The following is a 23213-nucleotide window of genomic DNA, read 5'->3' on the forward strand; positions in this document are numbered from 1 at the left end:
TTGCAAAATAATTAGTAAAATATTATTGTGCTGTCATCATGGCAAAGACAAAGGAAATGTGTGCAACACTTTATAATATCTACACACTATGAATCATCTATTAAACATTAGTAAACAGTGTACAATTTGTACAGCAATAACTCTACATTAATAGACTTCAGTAAACAGTTTATAACTATGGGAAAAAATGCTCTATTCTTGACTTATAAGCACATTTTAAATGTGCTTAATAGTTGTGGTTTCATACTTTGTTACTGATTATTTTTTCATACAAATTATTAACCATCGCAATATTTACAAATAATTTGTGTTTAAGAGTGTTTGTGGGTTTTTAAGATCATTCAGAATGAGTTAGTAAATGATTAATAAACTACTCAAATCAACATTCATATTTTATTATTCAGGCATATATTAATAGTTAATTTGTATGATAATAAATGCTTTATTAACTCAACTTCATCCAGTCTTAATCTTTTCAATCTTATCTAAAAAGTAAATTACTGTGTAGTTTAAATATTGCTGAGTAACAAAATACAACATAAAAATTGGATAAAACAACAATATATAAATGTAACAATAAATTATGACACAACATTTCAATGTTATTTAGCCTTGTTTAAACTGTGCAATTTTCTTTTAGTAAAGAATGCAAAGATTAATTTTTCCTATGAAACAGTTTCATTTGTGTATCTTCAAATAAATATACATTAATAAAGTCGTTTATTTTCTTTTTTCCTGTTTAGAATTTAACTGAGCCTTTAATTGTCATTTATAAGGGATTTATAAAGCATGAATAGTTCTCACTAGATTAGGTCACTAAACTGAATGAAGTTAACAAAGCATTTATTGACATACTGTACAAATTTAATATTATGAATAATAAGAAATATACGTAAACGTTCATTTGAATAGTTTATTAATCATTTATTTGCGCATTCTGAATAATCTTCAAAAACCAGCAACTTCTCTCAAATAACTCGTTTGTAAATTATACATTAGTTAATTTAGTAATGAAAAACATAGCAATTAGCACAATGCATATGCTTTTAAGTCAAGAATAGAGCATTTGTATCTGCAGTTGTATCAACTTAAATATTTTATGTTTGTTCGATCCAATAAAATTTGCAAAAAGTAATGTTATCTCAATTTCTTCATATTGTCCCTACACAAATCGATTGTTTGGAACCCAGCATTTTTTTACAGTATTTCCTAAAAGAAATTTGAAACAACCTGAACTTCTCCAAAAGTCTTATATGCACAAACCTACGATTTGTAATGAATTTGCAAAGTGCAACTCAGTGTTTTACATTGGCTGCGTGTGAACTATAACTTTAAGTCTTTTAATTTCAACCCATACTTCTATACACAAACCCACACTTCATCCATCTCCTTTAGTCACGTACTTTATTTTCTTGGACTGATGAAGTATTATAGGCTGCCAGTGCTTCCAGTCTCCTTTATTACTTCTTCTGTTATGGTCATTTATACGCAGTCATTCTAAGTCTGCATATAAGTCCAGCAATGCGGTATAATTTACGAGATCCCTCTCAGAGTCCAGCACTGCAGTCCAATTTGACTTCCTTGCCAATGCTGCCTTTCCAGTTGGATATTCAATCGTGATCAGTAGTGAAGGCCAGGGTTGGTTAAATCGCTGACCATGACAATCTTTTTTGCAAATCAGTGCAAAACATCAGTGCCAACGGACAATGAAGGAGCAAGCGAGAGACTGAGGTGTTTACTCATTGTTTACAATGATTTGAGTCTTGGCTGCTACATAGGAGTGTTGTTGTTAATTTAATTGTTGATACTTTTTGCCAACCACACAATATCTAGATAGAACACCAGTGAAAAAAATATTTTAGGAAACAAAAAGTTTCCTTCAAGACTTCTATGACTAAATGCCATGATAAATGAAAATATATTCAAGTTACATATAACATACACGTTTACATTTGGATTTCACCCATTTAAATTATTTTTATACATAAATGCAAAATATATTTAAAAATGCATTTAAATCAAAATTTTTTTAAACTATTGGAATTACAAATATGCAAATACATGTTAAAATATTATATATATATTTGAACATATGTAGGCCTATAAAAATGAATATGTAAATGACAGTGTTGCAGTAAAAGACAGTCTTGCAGTCTTATGCAAAAGTTGGCCACCCCTGATAATTTTTCTAATTGTAAGCCATAACATTTCAAGCAACATTTGAAGTTCTGACATAACATTTATTTAATCAACAGATGCAAAATTTTTGTCATTACAAAAACGGACTGATACAAAAATTTGGGCACCCCAACAGAATAATGATATCTTTAATGATATATCTTCCGTACAGCCACCTTTTGCTTAAATAAGAGCCTGTGGATGATTCTTATGGTCAAATGATAAGTCCTTGAATTTTTGCTGAAGGCGTTTTGAGCCATTCTTCCTTGCAAAAAAATTCCCTTTTCAAATTAACTCATCAATTTACGATGATGTTCAAGTCTGGGAACTGGACTGGCCATTCTAGAACATTGTATCATGTCTCAGGATGAATTACTTGGTAGATTTGGAGCTGTGTTTTGGGTCAGTGTCTTGCTGAAACTTATAACTCTGTAGTAACTGGATTTCTAAACATTGTTCTGTAGAATCTGCTTTGTGGAATCCATGCGACCCTTAACTTTGACTAGATTTTTATGCTTGTGCTTGCCACACATACGCATAGCATGATGGACCCTCTACCATAATTTACAATAGGAGGTGTGTTCTCCTGGAATGATGTATTCTTTTTCCGAATTCTTTTTGGCATCTGTGCACAGTATACTTTTCTAAAATGATTCAGGCTTGTCCAGATGAGCTTACTTCAAATGACTCTTCTTGTTGGCAGAAGGCAGAAAAGGCTTATTTTGCATCACCTTCTATTGAGCTGTTCTTTGTGAAGAGTGTGCTGTACTGTGGAATGATGTACAATGACATTATCAGCAGCAAGATGTTTCTGAAACTCTTTTGAGGTGGCCTGTGACCATTCTTACCATTCCTAGCCTTTGCCTTTCAGATATTTTTCTTGGTCTAGCACATCTTTCCTGTACAAGAACTGTTCCCGTGGCCTTCCATTTTCTTGCTATATTTTTGACTGTGTAGATAGAGACTTTAAACCTTTGGGATAGCTTATTGCATCCTTGTTCTAATTCATGTTGGTGAATTATCCTAGATTTTAGGTCATTAGGAAGGGTCCCATGTTGCTACTTTCAGATTCACAATAAGGAGAAGCATAAGTAGCAATCAGCTATATAAATATCCTTTTTTCATTATTGGTTGCACCCGTGTTCAAATTGTAAAGGTTCACTGAATCAATATATATATATTTTTTTTGTAATCAATCAGCATTAAGTGACTACAGGTTTTGAAATCCACCCAAAAGAGAGGGTGCCCAGACTTTTTCATAGCCTATTATTTATTTTCAGTTTAATTTCACACATCTCAATACTTCTACACTATGTATTTCTGTCTGAAAAACATGACATAATCTAGCTTTCACAAGAAATCGAATAGCATTTCACTGCAATCTTCTCTTATAAAGAAAGATCACATAACTATGCAACCACAGAGGGGTGCCCAAATTTTTGCATAAAACTGTATATGTGAAATCCAAACATAAATGTATGTCATATATGTAATTTGCATATATTGCCATATATCAGATTTCTGTTGACAGAATCCATGTGTTTGTACATACAACAAAAATGCTTAAAGTTCAACTCTAAAGCAGCTTCAAGGCTATAGCCTTCAGCACAGTCACAGTCCATTTCTTCCAATACAACACCCTTGTGTGACATTATGCCTTTAGCAGTGTAAAACAGACTCTGTGTGTTTGGGAAAGTGGTCAAAATGTCACCAGATCAATGAATGTTGGCTCCTCTAATGCCCCATACCATTACAAGCTTTCACAACTTGACTTGCCCTCAAGCTTTTACCTACACGAGCTACTTACTTTTTCCTTTTTCTTTAAGCTCATCCCAGATATGTTCGTCCCATGAGATCTTCTGTAGAATCACACCTCTCAGTCATGTGTTTTGCCTAAAGCATGAGCAAAGTTCACTAGAATTTCTTAAACTGGACTTCATCAAATAAACATGCTTGTAAAAGTGCTGATGTGCCTTCTGCGATTTTTCCTCTCCTTGAGTCTCCTCTTTTTCTCTCTGCAGGTGTATGAACGTGGAACTAATGTTGAGCAGTTTGTTACCCGCTTCCTCTTGAAGGAATCAGCCAATCAGATCCAGTCTCTGCTGAGCTCTGTAGAAAGTGCTGTCGATGCCATTGATGAGCAGCATTCTTCAGTGGGGTGAGAAACTATATCATGACCCGAATCATCTTCTAGTACACCAAGAACATGTTGGGCTCTATTTTAATGATCTAGGTGCCGAGTCTAAAGCGCATGACGCAAAAGTATTTCCCATTTCCTTTAAGAGTCAGTTGTATATCGCTATGGCGCATTTGCTATTTACATTGCATACTTTGTAAGTGGAAAAAACGAAATAGGATAAAGACTGAGCCTCCTCCATTTAGCCTCTTTACTTTCTCTTTTTTTTTTTCACTCTTTACTTAACTCATTTACTTCACTTTACTCCACTAAAGACATCCATTAGCCTGCATATATATTTAATTTCGTTTGTTAAGCGCAAAGATTTGTTTCAAAACCATTTCTAAATTCAGGTCTAATTTCCAGCAACGAATAATTGAACAATAATACCAAATTGTGGTCAAGTTATATCCGAACACACATCCTATTCTTATGCCTCATTTTGTGACGCATACGTACGTCTCCAAAACCCGACAGGTGGACAAATCTATGCTTGTTTTTATTAAAACAAATATCAATATGTATATAGTAAATAATACTGCAAATAATAATAATAACATTTTATAAATTCAAATTTTCATGAATAAACTGAAAAATCCTCCCCTGAGGTGAAGAAAGCATGGATGCAGTGGTTTTTAGGGGTGTCAAGATTAATTGTTTCTTTGGTGCACCGCGATGCAGTTGTGGACATTTTGGTATCGTTTTAGTAATAATCATATCCGGTTATTACGTACTGAGGTCATTTATCTCACATGAGCTGTATTGCGGTAGCTTACTATGGTGAAGGAGGCGAGCTTGAGTATTAAAACTCTGAACAATTCGGGATATTTATATTTGTTTACTTACTATAAATGCTCATGTTGTTCTGTGTATTTACTTTTTAAAGGTACAGTTCATATATCTGTTTGTACTAAAGAAAAACATTTTATTACAAACAATATATAAATATATTTATACATTTTAATACAATTGCTGTGCTGTGAAGGAAAACATAAAATTGTGAATGGAAAGTATCGTCAATGCACCGAGATATCAAATTGAACCAAGTCGATGGCATGATAGCTGTAACCAAACCGAACCATGAGACCAGTGTAGGTTCACACCTCTAGTGGTTTTTATATTTCTGTAGAAAATAATAATTTTTGTAACATTTTAATTCTTAATTTGTTTCTCATATACTGTATATATATATATAAAGGTATTTGTGTATTGCTGTATGGCCTTTGTGTATTAAAGGTGCAGTGAGTGATCTGCCAAAATGCTAACGGCGTTATCATATTATGTTTGGACGGCAGGAAGGAACTGTGATTCAAAACCACGCCTCCTGAAATCGCGAACGTGCGCACCGCGTCACAACAGTGGATAACCCACTAGTTCATGTCATTCGCCAGTTAGAAATGTAACAGTTAGTTAGTGTTTGGACAGCGGCATGTAGGAATTACACTTATTACTAAGCCATACTTACATGCCATTTCAGAGCGAATATTCAGAGTAGCATGGTAAACAGTATAAAAAGGCTGTCATTGTTCAAAAATAAACCAATATAAATAAAAATAAAGCTCAATAAAGCAGGTTAGGTGGAATAGTGCTGTTCACTGATGTTTTGATGTTAAACTAAATAAAAATCTACATCATCGATGCTGTCAAAGGTCCCTTGTAAAACTGAAAATAGTCACATCAATTTTTCGACGAAGGATTTCATTGGCTGAACAAAACGTCTGTGCATATAAGCCATTAATAACACAACACAATCTAACAATAAACTTAGCCGGACCAAAATATTTTTAAAACAGAACATTACCTGTCTAACAGAAATACTTCAGCCATGGTGTCGTCCTTCCTCCAACGTGCAAAAGGATTTTGAAAAGTTTCCATTCAGCATTTGATTTCACCGCAACTGTGATTGTCTCGTTTGCACATGTCGTGAACGTGTGGCGCTCATGCAGGCGGCAAGCGCAAATGGCGGATCTGCATGAACAAAAATTTGCAGACAGACAGTTTGAGCTACTTATCGGAATTATGGGAGATATCGGCCTAACAATATTTTATTGGATAAACATTTATTAGTTTTATGCTTTACCCAGAATATAAAAATACTAGTGCTGTCAATCGATTTAAAAAAATACTAATTAATCACACTTTTTTTGGAAAATTAATAGCATTTAAAAGACTGAAACTTGTAATTTTGGCTATTCAAATGTAAAATTAATATAAAAATTTCTTCATGTAAACAACAAACCCACAATAAATCCTATCTTGACAGCCACATTTATTACAGAAATTAAAACAGTCATGTTAGTGCCATTTGAATTTCAAAACAATCAATGCCAATAAAGAAAAAAAATGATTTCCAAGTATGACTCTAAGTGGACTGCAAAAAATGCCAAAACACAGGCATTGCAGATATGGAAAATGGAAATTTATAATAATAATAATAAAGTATTGAATAAAAACAGTTGCACTCATTGTAAAGTTGCATTGCTGTGAGTTGAGAACATTAATTATAAACTAGAAACAACTTTGCTCAGTCCTTTACATTCATCTTGTTGCTAAGACTACGAGTATCCCGCAAATGCACTCTCCACCGCATCCCTCCTAGCTCTTCAGGTACGTCTCGCGTGCATACGCCCCTACTCAGATACGTCGCTCACTCAACCCCTGACACCCCTCAACAGGCCTGACACAGACACACACACACACACACACACACACACACAAAGACAGACACACACACAACGCGCTGGAGCGACTCCCTTCAGATTTAACACGCATGATCGCGTTCATCAAATTTGCCTAAACTAAGCGTTCTTAAGTATGGCTGTATTTCACAAGGATTCTGACACAGCAACGCGAAGCATACGCTTTTGTTGCGTTTACTGAGTGTTATGTATTTGTGTTTTTTGTGCTCTGTTTTCTCTGTGTTTTTTCCCTCTCTCTCTCTCTCTCTCTCTCTCTCTCGCTCTGTTCTCCCGTATCTGCTCTCATGTATTCTCAGGTTCTGTTCATTGGTCCATTCAGCTGTCAGTCATTCCTCCCCGGTTACGTCACTCTTACGTCACATCCAATAAGCAAAGACCTCCCGTGTTAAAAGCGCGCGCCAGACCACTCGCTCTTTCTTGCTTTCTTGCTTGCATTTTCTCTTTTGCTGTTTGTCGCTTGTTTGTATTTACCGCGTGCGTTTAGAAATTACCCCGTCTAACTGTGTTTTGTTGTTGCTTGTTTCTGTGTGCACGTTATCCGTCCGTTATTCGTACATTAGTTTATCGTTGTTTACGAGGCTTGGACGAAGCGGACAGGTAAGAAGGTCACGTGACATACATTTCGCAACACTCAGGACTGCTCTGCTGTCTAGTACACTAGGTTAGGGGCGAGCGCCACTCCTTGTACTTTTTGGATAGATAGATAGATAGAGTAGATAGTTAGGACTCGGAAGATCTTCGTGTGTTAATTATACTGTTTTCACATAGTTAGTTAGCTAGATGCTTCTGGGAAGTTAGATTTAGTTTGGGTTTTGTTCTTTTCATTTCTTTAGCGCCGCCCGCGTCCCTTCTGCCAGCTCTCTTGTTTTCCCCGTCTTTATTTGTTTCAGTGTTGTACATATTGTAAATAGTATATTTTTGCTTTACTTACTTTTTCTTTATTTTTGATTAATTCATTGTTGTTGTTCACTTTGGGATTGTAAATAAAAGCACACATTTTTTTGGCATTACTTTGGTTGTCTTTCCACTCATTCACTGTTTATATAAATATATTTTAATTAAATAAATGTCAAACCCCACACCCTAGACTAACATCAGGGGTTTGTAACATTTTTGGGGGCTCGTCCAGGATCATTTAACCCATTTTTAAACAATTAAAATTATTTGTATTTATAGTTTGTTTGAGTGTGAAAGCAACCTGCTAATTTACAAAGGCCCACTGTAGGCCCGACACGCGGAACGCGCTGCTCAGGTAAACACGCGCACACACACACACACACTTCTCTCTGTGTTGTTTCTGGTATAAGTAAATAAACAGGATGGCATTGTTTGATTTACAGACATTTATTAATAATCCAACCGTAGAACAATTCGACCGCTGTAGAAAAGATGATTTAATACAGATAGCGGACCATTTCAAAATTTCAGTGGTAAAACAAGCTCTTAAGAAAAATATTAAGAGTGCCTTATACGAAAGGTTGGTTGAATTAAAGGTTCTCATAATGCCTGTTGTGGAAGAGGAAGAAACCGAGTTTCTTGGTGCTGGCGCGCAAAGCTCAAGTGCAGATGAGCCGGATGAAGGGCGAAATGAAAGCGGTGCTGCGGCTGCGCTCACTGAAGGCAAGCCAACACTGTCACCTTTCGATCCGTTTTCCCCCGTTTATTCTGGGTCTAAAGAGGATGGACGTTTAAAAGTCCGCCTGGCCCGTTTACAGTTTGAGGCACAGGAAAGGGCACAAGCGCGTCAGGCTGAGATGGAACTGAGACTCGAAATCCGCAGGCTTGAAGTTACGGCCGAAAAAGAGGTGAAGCTGCGTCAGCTGGAGTTGGAGGCTTTAAAAACTCCTCCTAAAGTGGCTGCGCAGTCCACCCGTGCTGAGACCTCTGTTGCTCCGGTGGGCGATCCAACCTCAACCACCTTCGATATAAGCAAATATGTATCTCTCGTACCAATATTTAGGGAATCCGAAGTCGATACATATTTTAGCGCTTTCGAGCGCATAGCGGCTTCTTTTCGCTGGCCTAAAGATTCATGGTCCCTTCTTCTCCAGTGCAAATTGGTTGGAAAGGCACAGGAGGTTTTTGCTACACTGTCCTTAGAGGACAGCCTTAATTATGATACTGCTAAATCAGCAATCCTCCGTGCTTATGAACTCGTACCTGAAGCATACAGACAGAAATTTAGAAATCACAAAAAGCTTTCTAGCCAGACGTTTGTTGAGTACGCGCGAGAAAAAGGCGTTCTTTTTGATAAATGGTGTAATGCAAGTAAGGCAACTGACTTTAATTCGTTAAGAGAATTAATTTTGCTTGAAGAATTTAAAGATAGATTGCCTGAACGTGTAGTGGTATACCTTAACGAACAAAAAGTTATGTCGTTGTCACAGGCAGCTGTGTTGGCAGATGAGTTTGTGCTTACGCACAAAAATGTGTTCTATCCAGTCCGATCGGATAAAAATCCCACTGTTCAGTCTGTGAATTTTCCACGTATTCCGACTGCTACTTCCCGACCTAAAGAGGCAATAGAGTGTTACTACTGCCATAAGAAAGGGCACAAATTATCTGAATGTTCCACGCTGAAGCGAAAAAATCCGCAACAGCCATCTAAAAGTGTTGGTTTTGCAAAATCTATTTTAACTAACAGCAATGATGAGAGCACTGATCCGAGCTACACACCATTCTTGCTCAGGGGTCTAATTTCATTATCTGGCAACCCTGAAGATCAGTGTGAGATTGTACTGCTGCGTGATACAGGCGCTTCTCACTCGTTTATGGTAGAAAATGCATTATCTCTGCCTGAACACTCATCTTGTGGATCTAATATTTTAGTCCAAGGCATTGAGATGGGTTTTGTAAATGTGCCACTATATCGCGTTCATTTACAGTGCGATTTGTTCACTGGGTTTGTGTCAGTCGGCATTCGTCCTTCTCTTCCTGTTAAAGGAGTTTCATTTATTCTAGGTAATGATTTGGCCGGTGGTAAAGTAATGCCTATTTTAGAAGTTACTGATCACCCCAATCTTACCTATTGTCCAAACGAGTTATCAGTAAATCACCCAGATATTTTCCCAGCGTGCGTAATGACGCGCGCCATGTCACTGAAAGATGATTCAGTTGATTTATCAAACTCTTTTATTGCGCCAGTATTTTCTGAGAATGTAGTTTCTCCTCCAGACAAAACAGCTACACAGAAACAACAGGAAAAATCAGAATATTTTAATTTTGATGGTGATGCTCTGAGTTTGCCCGTTACTCGTCAGCAGATTATTGCTGCGCAGAAAGATGATGATTCTTTGGTAAAGTGCTTCGACTCCGTTGTTGATTCAGATCAGATTGATAAAAAGCAAATTGCGTATTTCGTTGAAAATGGCTTGTTGATGCGCAAGTGGTGCTCTAATATTGAGACTGATGCTGATTGGAATAATGTCTATCAAATTGTCGTTCCCTCCGCTTACCGCCAACATGTATTATGTCTAGCACACGATCATGTGATGTCAGGTCATTTAGGTATCACGAAAACATACAATCGGATACTTAAACATTTCTTTTGGCCTTGTTTAAAGAAGGACGTCGTGCAGTTTTGTCGCACCTGCCATACGTGCCAATGCATGGGGAAGCCAAACCAGGTAATTCCACCTGCTCCTCTTTTTCCTATCCCAGTCATAGGAGAGCCATTTGAACATGTAATTATTGATTGTGTGGGTCCATTACCTAAAACCAAAACAGGTAATCAGTTTTTACTTACAATAATGTGTACTGCTACTCGATTTCCCGAGGCAATACCGCTCCGCAGAATTACAGCTCCTCTTATAATCAAATCATTGATTAAATTTTTCTCCACATTCGGCTTACCAAAAATCATACAAACTGACCAAGGATCAAATTTTATGTCAAAAATGTTTGCTCAAGTTCTAAAATCATTGTCTATCACCCACCGAGTATCAAGTGCTTATCACCCACAAAGTCAAGGTGCTCTCGAGCGATTTCACCAGACGCTCAAGTCTATGTTAAAGAAATACTGTGCGGATACCTGCAAAGACTGGGATGAGGGCGTTCCATTGGTACTATTAGCGGTGAGAGAAACTATCCAAGAGTCTCTCGGGTTTAGCCCCGCTCAGCTTGTATTCGGTCACGATTTGCGAACTCCTCTTAAACTTCTGAAAGAGAACATTTTGGAAATTAAGGAAAGTCCAAAAATGAATGTTCTTAGTTATGTAAGCCGTTTCAGAGAACGTTTACATGATGCCTGTAAATTGGCAAAAGAATCACTTAAAGCTGCGCAAAATGTCATGAAGCATCAGTATGACACCCGAGCAGTCGCGCGCTCTTTTCAGCCCGGCGATCAGGTGCTCGTACTGTTGCCAATGCCTGGTTCTGCTCTCTCTGCCCGCTTTTCTGGACCCTATGTGGTGCAGAAAAAGTTAAGCGAGACAGATTACGTAATTGAAACACCTGATAGAAAACGCAAATCGCGCGTATGTCATGTTAACATGTTAAAAACGTACCATGTTAAAGAGAAAACTCAGATCACCACACCTGTTCTTCCTGCTGTTGCAGTTGTGAGCGATGTTACGCATTCTGAAGCTGATGATGATGGCCTGGTGTTACGCAATGCTCCTCAGCAGTGCGCTCGTTTAACTAATTCAGAGATGCTGAAAAATTTGAATTCACATCTCACGTATTTATCAGATTCACAAAGGCAAGATATCATTCATTTAATTCAGAAATTCCCCAATCTTTTCAGTGACACTCCAACGCAAACATCCGTAATTAAACATGACATCAATATTCAAAATTCTTCCCCAATAAAGCAACATCCTTACCGTGTGAACGCACACAAGCGTGCTATTATGAGGAAGGAGGTTGAATATTTGATGGAAAATGGTCTTGCAGTTCCTAGTTGCAGTCCATGGAGTTCACCGTGCGTTCTGGTACCCAAACCAGAAGGAAACATTTAGATTCTGCACAGATTACCGTAAGGTTAATGCTGTCACTGTCCCAGATTGCTACCCTTTACCCCGTATGGAAGATTGTATTGACAACCTTGGTTCAGCTAGTTTTGTCACTAAACTTGATTTGTTAAAGGGCTACTGGCAAATTAAATTAACTCCGCAAGCTTCTGCTATCTCAGCCTTCGTTACACCAGATCACTTCATGCAATATTCAGTTATGGCCTTCGGATTGCGAAACGCACCTGCCACATTTCAAAGATTAATTAATACGGTTTTATTCGGCGTTCCAAATTGTAACGCATATTTGGATGACTTAGTGGTTTATTCATCTGAATGGTCTGAACACATTTCTTTGCTGCACACTGTTTTTGAAAAACTGTCCAACGCCACATTAACATTAAATCTGGCAAAATGTGAATTTGCTAGGGCGACCGTCACATACCTTGGTAAGGAAGTTGGTCAAGGTCAAGTTCGGCCAGTCGCTGCGAAAGTCTCCGCCATAGCCGAATTTCCCGTACCTAAAACCAGGCGAGAGTTGCGCCGGTTTTTGGGTATGTCGGGGTACTATCGGAGTTTCTGCCGAAACTTTTCCAGTGTGGTTTCACCCCTAACGAATTTACTTAGTCCTTCTCAGCAATTTGTTTGGTCAGCTGAGTGTCAGCATGCTTTTGAGAGCATAAAAGCTTTGCTCTGCTGCGCTCCTGTACTCGCGGCCCCAGATTTCACCACTCCTTTTAAACTGGAAGTAGACGCGAGTGCTCTAGGTGCTGGCGCGGTACTTATCCAAGAGGACCGTGATGGCATCGAGCACCCTGTTTGTTATTTTTCCAGAAAATTCAACAAACACCAAATTAATTACTCCACTATCGAAAAAGAAGCACTTGCATTACTATTGGCATTACAATACTTTGAAGTTTACCTTGGTTCCAGTTCGTTTCCAATCATGGTTTACACCGATCACAATCCGTTAGTTTTTCTCTCCCGAATGTACAATCAAAATCAGCGCCTCATGCGCTGGGCTTTGATTGTACAGAATTACAACCTGGAAATCCGTCACAAGAAAGGCACCGACAATATAGTGGCCGATGCTCTTTCCAGGTGTGTGTAGTTGGTCGTAATTAAACCGCATGGTTTGTTTTGCGAGTTTTTTTTACTATTTCACAATTTTTTTTTAACAAACAATATTATATGTTTGTTCTCATGGGTGGGAGTGTTATGTATTTGTGTTTTTTGTGCTCTGTTTTCTCTGTGTTTTTCCCTCTCTCTCTCTCTCTCTCTCGCTCTGTTCTCCCGTATCTGCTCTCATGTATTCTCAGGTTCTGTTCATTGGTCCATTCAGCTGTCAGTCATTCCTCCCCGGTTACGTCACTCTTACGTCACATCCAATAAGCAAAGACCTCCCGTGTTAAAAGCGCGCGCCAGACCACTCGCTCTTTCTTGCTTTCTTGCTTGCATTTTCTCTTTTGCTGTTTGTCGCTTGTTTGTATTTACCGCGTGCGTTTAGAAATTACCCCGTCTAACTGTGTTTTGTTGTTGCTTGTTTCTGTGTGCACGTTATCCGTCCGTTATTCGTACATTAGTTTATCGTTGTTTACGAGGCTTGGACGAAGCGGACAGGTAAGAAGGTCACGTGACATACATTTCGCAACACTCAGGACTGCTCTGCTGTCTAGTACACTAGGTTAGGGGCGAGCGCCACTCCTTGTACTTTTTGGATAGATAGATAGAGTAGATAGTTAGGACTCGGAAGATCTTCGTGTGTTAATTATACTGTTTTCACATAGTTAGTTAGCTAGATGCTTCTGGGAAGTTAGATTTAGTTTGGGTTTTGTTCTTTTCATTTCTTTAGCGCCGCCCGCGTCCCTTCTGCCAGCTCTCTTGTTTTCCCCGTCTTTATTTGTTTCAGTGTTGTACATATTGTAAATAGTATATTTTTGCTTTACTTACTTTTTCTTTATTTTTGATTAATTCGTTGTTGTTGTTCACTTTGGGATTGTAAATAAAAGCACACATTTTTTTGGCATTACTTTGGTTGTCTTTCCACTCATTCACTGTTTATATAAATATATTTTAATTAAATAAATGTCAAACCCCACACCCTAGACTAACATCAGGGGTTTGTAACACTGAGGAAACACATTAAACTTAATGAAACATTGGAGGGCTCATGCTAAAAGACAGAGTCTTTGACAGCTCGCAACTTCACCAGAGACTTTCTGAGTACATTTACATAAGACACCAATTCTCAGATTTTAATATGATTAAGATAATACTCTAATTAAGAGTCGACCATGTAAGCAGCGATTTCATTGCCTCAAAGGAACACCGTGTCACGAAATGCGAAGGTTTTTCTTTCCGTTCACCATGCGGTATCAAATTAATTACATTAAAACAGACGTCGAAAGTTAAAAATGAAACACCCGAAATTGCATGAAACTCTGGAGAGCCTGGTGATGAGACATTAATTGTTTTAAACTGAAACTTGCCTTCAAAAAGTGCTGCCTTAACCTTATCCATATTTATTTGCATGTTGAACACACGTCCACCACAACAGGAAGTAAAAAAAAACCTGCAACTGCATTAATTGCATAAATTTTTTTAGCATGTTAATTATTTCAAATTAATCGCATGCGTTAACGCACTAATTTTGACAGCACTGAAAAATACATAAAGACACATTTAGATCATTTCCTTTAATAATTACTATTGGACTGTGAAGAGACTTTCAACCAGCACAACAAAAATGTTTCTGAAGAAAATCACCCACTGCACCTTTAAGCAATTTGTAAGAGTTTGGACCTGCATAGGTGCATAACTAATATGCTCTGCGCTGGACTTTAGACCAGCTTTTAGTTGGTCAACTGCACAGTCTATTTTAGTTCCTCGAAATAGCAACGCACCAACAATGCGCCTTGACACACCTTTTTTATAGACCAGCACACCCATGAGTCCACAAAGTGGCTCAAATGGATTTGCTATTTAAACAACGAGGTGGAAAACATGAATTATAGTTGCCTGGTCTGAAAATAGAAAATCACGCCAAATACAGTAGGTGAGAGTTCAAAGTGGCTATTAACGCCGCGGCTGGTACCGCCGCCATTTGAAATAGGTGCCGCTCTGTTTTTAGTGTATGACCGCAGTTTGTGAATGAGCCACCAGGGGGAGCAAAGGGACGGGATGCGAACGGACAGAAATAGCCCATACAGCTACTGTGCTTGTAAATGATATCAAACAATAAGTCAAAGCATTCCTTCATTCCTTCATTAATCATTTAAAATTTGTTAACACGCTTTATTGTAAACTTTTTAAGTGCAAAGAGGATTCGTTTTGGAAAATAGAATTGAAGAAGTAAAAGACAACAAAAATGAAAGCACAAACAATTAGTACAAATAAGTAGTCTTAAATAAATAAATAAATAAATAAATAAAGCAGCCTAAATATAGAAAGATGTTCAGTGTTTGCTATTTTGATAGGACTAAGACAAGACATTTTCATTTATGTTTTATTTCTGTTTTTATTTCCATTTTCGTTGTTGATTATATTTTACTATCTCATTTATGTCTCAACAATTGTACATAAACGAATAATAAACGAATAATGAAAATAAATGAATAATGAAAATAGGCCTAAATAAATTATTCATTTAAAGACATTGCCGTACAGTACGTGAAACACTGAGAAAAATAAATTGACCTACCTTAAGCAGATCACTAAAAGTATAATAAAATTATTTTTGCTGCAGGACATAAATTAAGTCTTGCAGGTTTATTTTTAATAATTTAGTTTCAGTTCTGTTCAGTTTTTTTTTTTTTCAAAACGTCAATGTTCTCCTTTAAAGTAGCTATAACTGTTGTTTTGTTTTTTTGTTTTTTTTTTACTTATGGCTCAGTATGTTTTGTATTTTAACTTCATATTCAGTCACCTTGCAAATGTGTGTGAAATATAATGCCGCATAACCGCGGAAAAAGAAGAAAAAGCTGTCAAAGGTTAGAGCTAATTCATCAAAATAAGCTATATTAAAATACAGCATTTATGTTAATACAGGCAGAGTGTGAACAAACTCAAGGCTAAGATATGCGCTTGCCTTTTAATGCATTTGCGGCCTTTTTATAGGCTACAGGCAACTATGTATAATAATGTTTTTTTTTTGTTTTTTTTTTGTATGGTAAAGGACAATGCACATTATGTTATTGATGTAAACTTAGGCTAAAACTTACCATTGATAAACGTGACCTACCTCAAGCAGATCACTTAAAGTATAAAAAAATAAAGTAGGCTATATATATATATATATTCTTAATAAACTTCACAGCCACAAATATAAAAAACACAACTTGAATTAAAACTGGGCGAGGATTAGAAAGAATACGATGCTTGTTATATAATTTAAATTTTGATTCCAATTTCTGCAAGCACATTTTTTCACTCGCTACTCTGCCAGAAACTTCGCCGCCGGAGAGCACCTCAATAATGTAAACATTTGTTTAAAGATGGAGCGCAAGATGTGCCGAGTGGCAACATGTGAAGAACGATGGCAAAGCTAAGTGTGATTATTGTAATAAACTAAGTTATAAAGCAGAGTCCCGACAGACAGGACTAAGCATATGCGGTTGGCTCATTCTTCACGAATATAGAATTAAAATAATGGCGCGTTAGGTTCACTAAGCAGCGCATTCTCTCCGCCTCATCGTTTAACCAGCGGGACACGCTGCTGAAGCAGGAGAGACACTCCGTCATTCATAATCTTAGCTGATGTATCGGAGTCGAAAGAATATATCAAAGAGGAATTTTCTTTTAACAGTCCCGATATGTTTAATCTTTTTATTTTATTTTTTTCGTGTCATTTCTCTTCAGCAAATTAGATATTTTTTAAAGCTGCTTGATTCTTTTAAAACCGAAAGCAGAGCCTGTGGTGTTTTTCCATAGGATACTCCTTTATGAATGTTTTAATTTTTTATTAAAGTCTTTAATGTGCTTTTTGATAGTTTTATTTTATTTCAAGCAGCATCTAAATGCGAATTTATCCTCAAAACTTAGCATGAGAGCGATGCAAGTCATGTGTGGCATAATTGCCTTTTTTCCCTGCGCGTGCGAGATCAATTTCTGATCTTTTTGCAACTAAAATGAAAGCATAAACATTCAGTACAAATAAGTAGTCTTAAAAAAATAAATAAATAAATAAATAAAGCAGTCTTTTAACCTAAATATAGAGAGATGTTCGGTGTTTGCTATTTTGACAGGACTAAGACAAGACATTTTCATTTATGTTTTTATTTCTATTTTTACTTACATTTTCGTTGTTGATTATAGTTTACTATCTCATTTTATGTCTCAACAATTGTAGATAATAATAAACGAACAATGAAAATTAATGAATAATGAAAATAGGTCTAGATATATTATTTATTTAAAGACATTGCCGACATTGAGCTTAAGTTGAATGCAGCTTCATCAAAAGCAAAAAAAATAAATAAATTGACCTATTTTAAGCAGATTATAATAAAAATATTTTTGCCGCAGGACATAAATTAAGTCTTGCAGGTTTATTTTTAATAATTTAGTTTCAGTTCTGTTCAGTTTTTTTTTTTTCAAAACGTCAATGTTCTCCTTTAAAGTAGCTATAACTGTTGTTTTGTTTTTTTGTTTTTTTTTTACTTATGGCTCAGTATGTTTTGTATTTTAACTTCATATTCAGTCACCTTGCAAATGTGTGTGAAATATAATGCCGCATAACCGCGGAAAAAGAAGAAAAAGCTGTCAAAGGTTAGAGCTAATTCATCAAAATAAGCTATATTAAAATACAGCATTTATGTTAATACAGGCAGAGTGTGAACAAACTCAAGGCTAAGATATGCGCTTGCCTTTTAATGCATTTGCGGCCTTTTTATAGGCTACAGGCAACTATGTATAATAATGTTTTTTTTTTGTTTTTTTTTTGTATGGTAAAGGACAATACACATTATGTTATTGATGTAAACTTAGGCTAAAACTTACCATTGATAAACGTGACCTACCTCAAGCAGATCACTTAAAGTATAAAAAAATAAAGTAGGCTATATATATATATATATTCTTAATAAACTTCACAGCCACAAATATAAAAAACACAACTTGAATTAAAACTGGGCGAGGATTAGAAAGAATACGATGCTTGTTATATCATTTAAATTTTGATTCCAATTTCTGCAAGCACATTTTTTCACTCGCTACTCTGCCAGAAACTTCGCCGCCGGAGAGCACCTCAATAATGTAAACATTTGTTTAAAGATGGAGCGCAAGATGTGCCGAGTGGCAACATGTGAAGAACGATGGCAAAGCTAAGTGTGATTATTGTAATAAACTAAGTTATAAAGCAGAGTCCCGACAGACAGGACTAAGCATATGCGGTTGGCTCATTCTTCACGAATATAGAATTAAAATAATGGCGCGTTAGGTTCACTAAGCAGCGCATTCTCTCCGCCTCATCGTTTAACCAGCGGGACACGCTGCTGAAGCAGGAGAGACACTCCGTCATTCATAATCTTAGCTGATGTATCGGAGTCGAAAGAATATATCAAAGAGGAATTTTCTTTTAACAGTCCCGATATGTTTAATCTTTTTATTTTATTTTTTTCGTGTCATTTCTCTTCAGCAAATTAGATATTTTTTAAAGCTGCTTGATTCTTTTAAAACCGAAAGCAGAGCCTGTGGTGTTTTTCCATAGGATACTCCTTTATGAATGTTTTAATTTTTTATTAAAGTCTTTAATGTGCTTTTTGATAGTTTTATTTTATTTCAAGCAGCATCTAAATGCGAATTTATCCTCAAAACTTAGCATGAGAGCGATGCAAGTCATGTGTGGCATAATTGCCTTTTTTCCCTGCGCGTGCGAGATCAATTTCTGATCTTTTTGCAACTAAAATGAAAGCATAAACATTCAGTACAAATAAGTAGTCTTAAATAAATAAATAAATAAATAAATAAAGCAGTCTTTTAACCTAAATATAGAGAGATGTTCGGTGTTTGCTATTTTGACAGGACTAAGACAAGACATTTTCATTTATGTTTTTATTTCTATTTTTACTTACATTTTCGTTGTTGATTATAGTTTACTATCTCATTTTATGTCTCAACAATTGTAGATAATAATAAACGAACAATGAAAATTAATGAATAATGAAAATAGGTCTAGATATATTATTTATTTAAAGACATTGCCGACATTGAGCTTAAGTTGAATGCAGCTTCATCAAAAGCAAAAAAAATAAATAAATTGACCTATTTTAAGCAGATTATAATAAAAATATTTTTGCCGCAGGACATAAATTAAGTCTAGCAGGTTTATTTTTTTAATAATTTAGTTTCAGTTCAGTTTTTTTTTTTTTTTTTCAAAACGTCAATGTTCTCCTTTAAAGTAGCTATAACTGTTGTTTTGTTTTGTTTTTTTACTTAATGGCTCAGTATGTTTTGTATTTGAATTTCAATTTCAGTCACCTTGCATATGCGTGTGAAATATAATGCCGCATAACCGCTGAAAAAGAAGAAAAAGCTGTCAGTTAAAGCTAATTCATCAAAATAAGCTATATTAAAATGCAGCATGCATGTTAATACAGGCAGAATGTGAACAAACTCAAGGTACGGCTAATAAGCGCTTGCTTTTTAATGCATTTAAAAAGATTTGCGGCCATTTTATAGGCTACAGGCTATGGTGTATAACAATGTTTTTTTTTTTTTTTTTGTATGGTAAAGGACAATGCACATTGATTTGAAACTTTTAATTGCATTTTTATGTCCTGTAAATAATAAAAGTTGAATCAGATTAATAAAATCGAATCTGAATACCTGCAAACGGGGCCACAGTTACTTTTTTTTTCACTGACTGGCATGACTGACAAACGCGTCAGAAAAAAAACTGCTGAATCTCTGCAAATATTTGGTTAACTTATAAAACAAATGTATGGTTTAGTGATGTTAGTAATGCATAGAAAAATGCAAAGCAGAATTATTAAAGTTATTATTTCATTGATCTGAACATAACCATTTATAATATAATTACTAACCCGTCGTCTAAAATATTAAAATAATAAAATAGTCTATTATTTTATTCGTGGCTAGAGCTTGATTAAATTGATTAACAAGCCATGTGCTTTTGTTTGTTTGTTCTCGGTACTGGGCAAAATACGCAAAACATTTTCTAAAATGTCAAGCAGTATTTGTCTATAGCTTTAATTAATTCAAAATATTATAAATAACAATAATAAAATTATAAAAATACAAAGATAAATAGAGCAGCATTTTGCTAATTATAATAGTCCTTTATATTTATATACATGTGTTTTTGCATATTAGTTATTTCACTTGATGCATTCGTTATTTAATGTTTGAATACTGAAATAAAAAGCCATCGTTTAAAAGGTTATTTCACCATCAAAATGTAGCCTGTTATATGTATCATTAACGTTTCATATAAAACTGCTGTGCAGTGTAAATGGGACCTTAATACAGTTTAAAGCGAAGTTGTCTGTATAAGGATGATGGGCATGGCATGTCTATTATTGTGGCTCGCGTTGTGTAGGAGTATCTTATGAAAAAACACCAATTGACGGGCTCTGCTTTCGGTTTTAAAAGAATCAAGCAGCTTTAAAAATATAATTTGCTGAAGAGAAATGACAGGGAAAAAAAGATTGAACATATCGGGACTGTCAAAAGAACATTCCTCTTTGATATATTCTTTCGACTCCGACACATCAGCTAAGATTATGAACGACGGAGTGTCTCTCCTGCTTTAGTGGCGTGTCCAGCTGGTTATAAACGAGGAGGCGGAGAGAATCCGCTGCTTAGTTTCGGCTCGATATATTTAAATAAAAACTAACAACGAGTTGCTTATAATGCTCAAAAAGTTAAACTCAAATGCACAACCCTTGTTGGTTGCACCTGCGGGATGCACAATGAACCTAACGCGCCATAATTTTAATTCTATATTTGTGAAGAATGAGCCAACCGCATATGCTTAGTCCTGTTGGTCGGGACTCTGCTTTATAACTTATTAGTTTATTACAATAATCACACTTAGCTTTGCCATTGTTCTTCACAACATAGCCACTCAGCACATCTTGCGGTCCATCTTTAATGTTTAGATTATTTAAGGTGCTATTGACGTTTTGAGAAAAAAATTAATAGTACTGAAACTAAATTATTAAAAATAAACTTGCGGGACTTCATTTATGTCCTGCGGCAACATTATTTTTATTACACTTTAAGTGATCTGCTTGAGGTAGGTCACGTTTATCAATGGTAAGTTTTAGCCTAAGTTTACATCAATAACATAATGCAATAACATAATGTGCATTGTCCTTTACCATACAAAAAAAAAAAAAAACATTATTATACACCAGTTGCCTGTAGCCTATAAAAAGGCCGCAAATATTTTTAAATGCAATAAAAGGCAAGCACATATCTTAGCCTTAGTTTGTTCACACTCTGCCTGTATTAACATAAATGCTGTATTTTAATATAGCCAATTTTGATTAATTAGCTTTAACTGACAGCTTTTTCTTCTTTTTCCGCGGTTATGCGGCATTATATTTCACACGCATATGCAAGGTGACTGAATATGAAATTAAAATACAAAACATACTGAGCCATTAAGTAAAAAAACAAAACAAAACAACAGTTATACTTTAAAGCAGAACATTGACGTTTTGAAACAAAAAAACGGAACTGAAACTAAATTATTAAAAATAAACCTGCCAGACTTAATTTATGTCCTATTTTCATTATTCATTTATTTTCATTATTCGTTTATTATTATGTACTATAATTGAAACATAAAATGAGATCGTAAATATAATCAACAACGAAAATGTAAATAAAAACGTAAATTAAAAATATAAATGAACATGTCTAGTCTTAGTTCTATCAAAATAGCAAACACTACATCTCTCTATATTTAGAATAAAAGACTGCTTTATTTATTTATTTATTTATTTATTTATTTATTTATTTATTTAAGACTAATTATTTGTACTGAATGTTTGTGCTTTCATTTTAGTTGTCATTCATTTCTTCAATTCTATTTTCCAAAACGAATCCTCTTTGCACTTAATAAGTTTACAATAAACCAGGTAAAAAAAAATTTAATGTAAGTTGAGGTGATCGCAAGTTCACAACTGTGAGGTGATGTGCTCTACCGGCAGGATAATCTATATTATTTTGCTGTTTTTCATATGCGCACGTTTAAGATTTGAGATTATAACATTGCCATGATAGTCAAAGAAATCAAAACATTATTTTCACCATAACGCAATTTAATCGGGCACTGAAGGCTAATAACTTAATTCTTATATCTGCTTTTTGACTTCTCACCATGTATCTTTTCTACAGCATAGGATAGTGTAAGAGCATGTCTATTACCAGAAAAACTAAATTAAAATTATATTTTAATTGAACACATCACATCACATACAGTAAGCTACGCCTACAGAACAGTCTGTTTAGCATTGTGAAAAGGCAAAGCTGAATATCTGTGGTTAAAGTGCCACCCAGCGGTCAAATGCTGCTGGCGCATCAAGTACCGCCGTCGCCGCGGCATGAATGGCGGCACAAGGAACACATTGAAGTAGTAACATCTGTACATCTTGCACCTTATTGCATCGGGTGTATGATAGGGCTCATTGACTTCCATAGTATTTTTGCTTCTACATGTCAATGGTTGCTTTCCCCCAAAAATTTTTAATAAAATAAAAAAAAATCATAAATGTTTTATAACCACTTGAGTGTGAGTAAATGGTGAGGGAAAATTTGAAATATTCTTTAACCATCTGTATTCCTTGTCCTTGTTTTCCCTGTTATGACCTAGATCTTACCCCAGTAAGACCAGCCCACGCGTCCCAGATCGACGCTATGAGGCACCGGTGCCAGATTATCCTCCCAACAACAGAGTCAGTGCAAAGGAGAGCATGAGGAACATCAACACAGGTGCAGGTGAGGGGATTACATGTCTCCAAACACCTCCTTTTGAAAACAAAACACACTATTAGTTGTTTACAAAAGGCATAATTTAGGTTTATTTTCTTACTTGGATTTTTAGTCTTGTTTCTAGTCTAAAAATTCAAAAATTCTTAAATTAAGAAACATTTTCTAGACAAGCAAAAGTTATTATCTTGTTTTAAGAAATATTATGTCAACATTAAGTGAGTTTTTTCCTAAAACACATAAAATAATCTGCCA

At 35.7% G+C, this 23213-nt stretch overlaps 1 protein-coding gene across 2 annotated transcripts in view; it reads left to right on the top strand.

The window, feature by feature from the left end:
* The window catches only part of necab2 (N-terminal EF-hand calcium binding protein 2), a 210163-nt gene that overhangs the window by 138238 nt on the left and 48712 nt on the right, over positions 1-23213 (top strand). For both annotated transcript variants that reach the window (NM_001328213.1, XM_009293572.5), the window contains exons 6-7: positions 4200-4336; positions 22843-22967. In NM_001328213.1, the coding sequence (NP_001315142.1) occupies positions 4200-4336; positions 22843-22967 (262 nt within the window). The remainder of the gene's footprint in view (positions 1-4199; positions 4337-22842; positions 22968-23213) is intronic.

This window comes from Danio rerio, chromosome 18 (genome assembly GCF_049306965.1).
Source record: "Danio rerio strain Tuebingen ecotype United States chromosome 18, GRCz12tu, whole genome shotgun sequence".
Classification (NCBI taxonomy): Eukaryota; Metazoa; Chordata; class Actinopteri; order Cypriniformes; family Danionidae; genus Danio; species Danio rerio.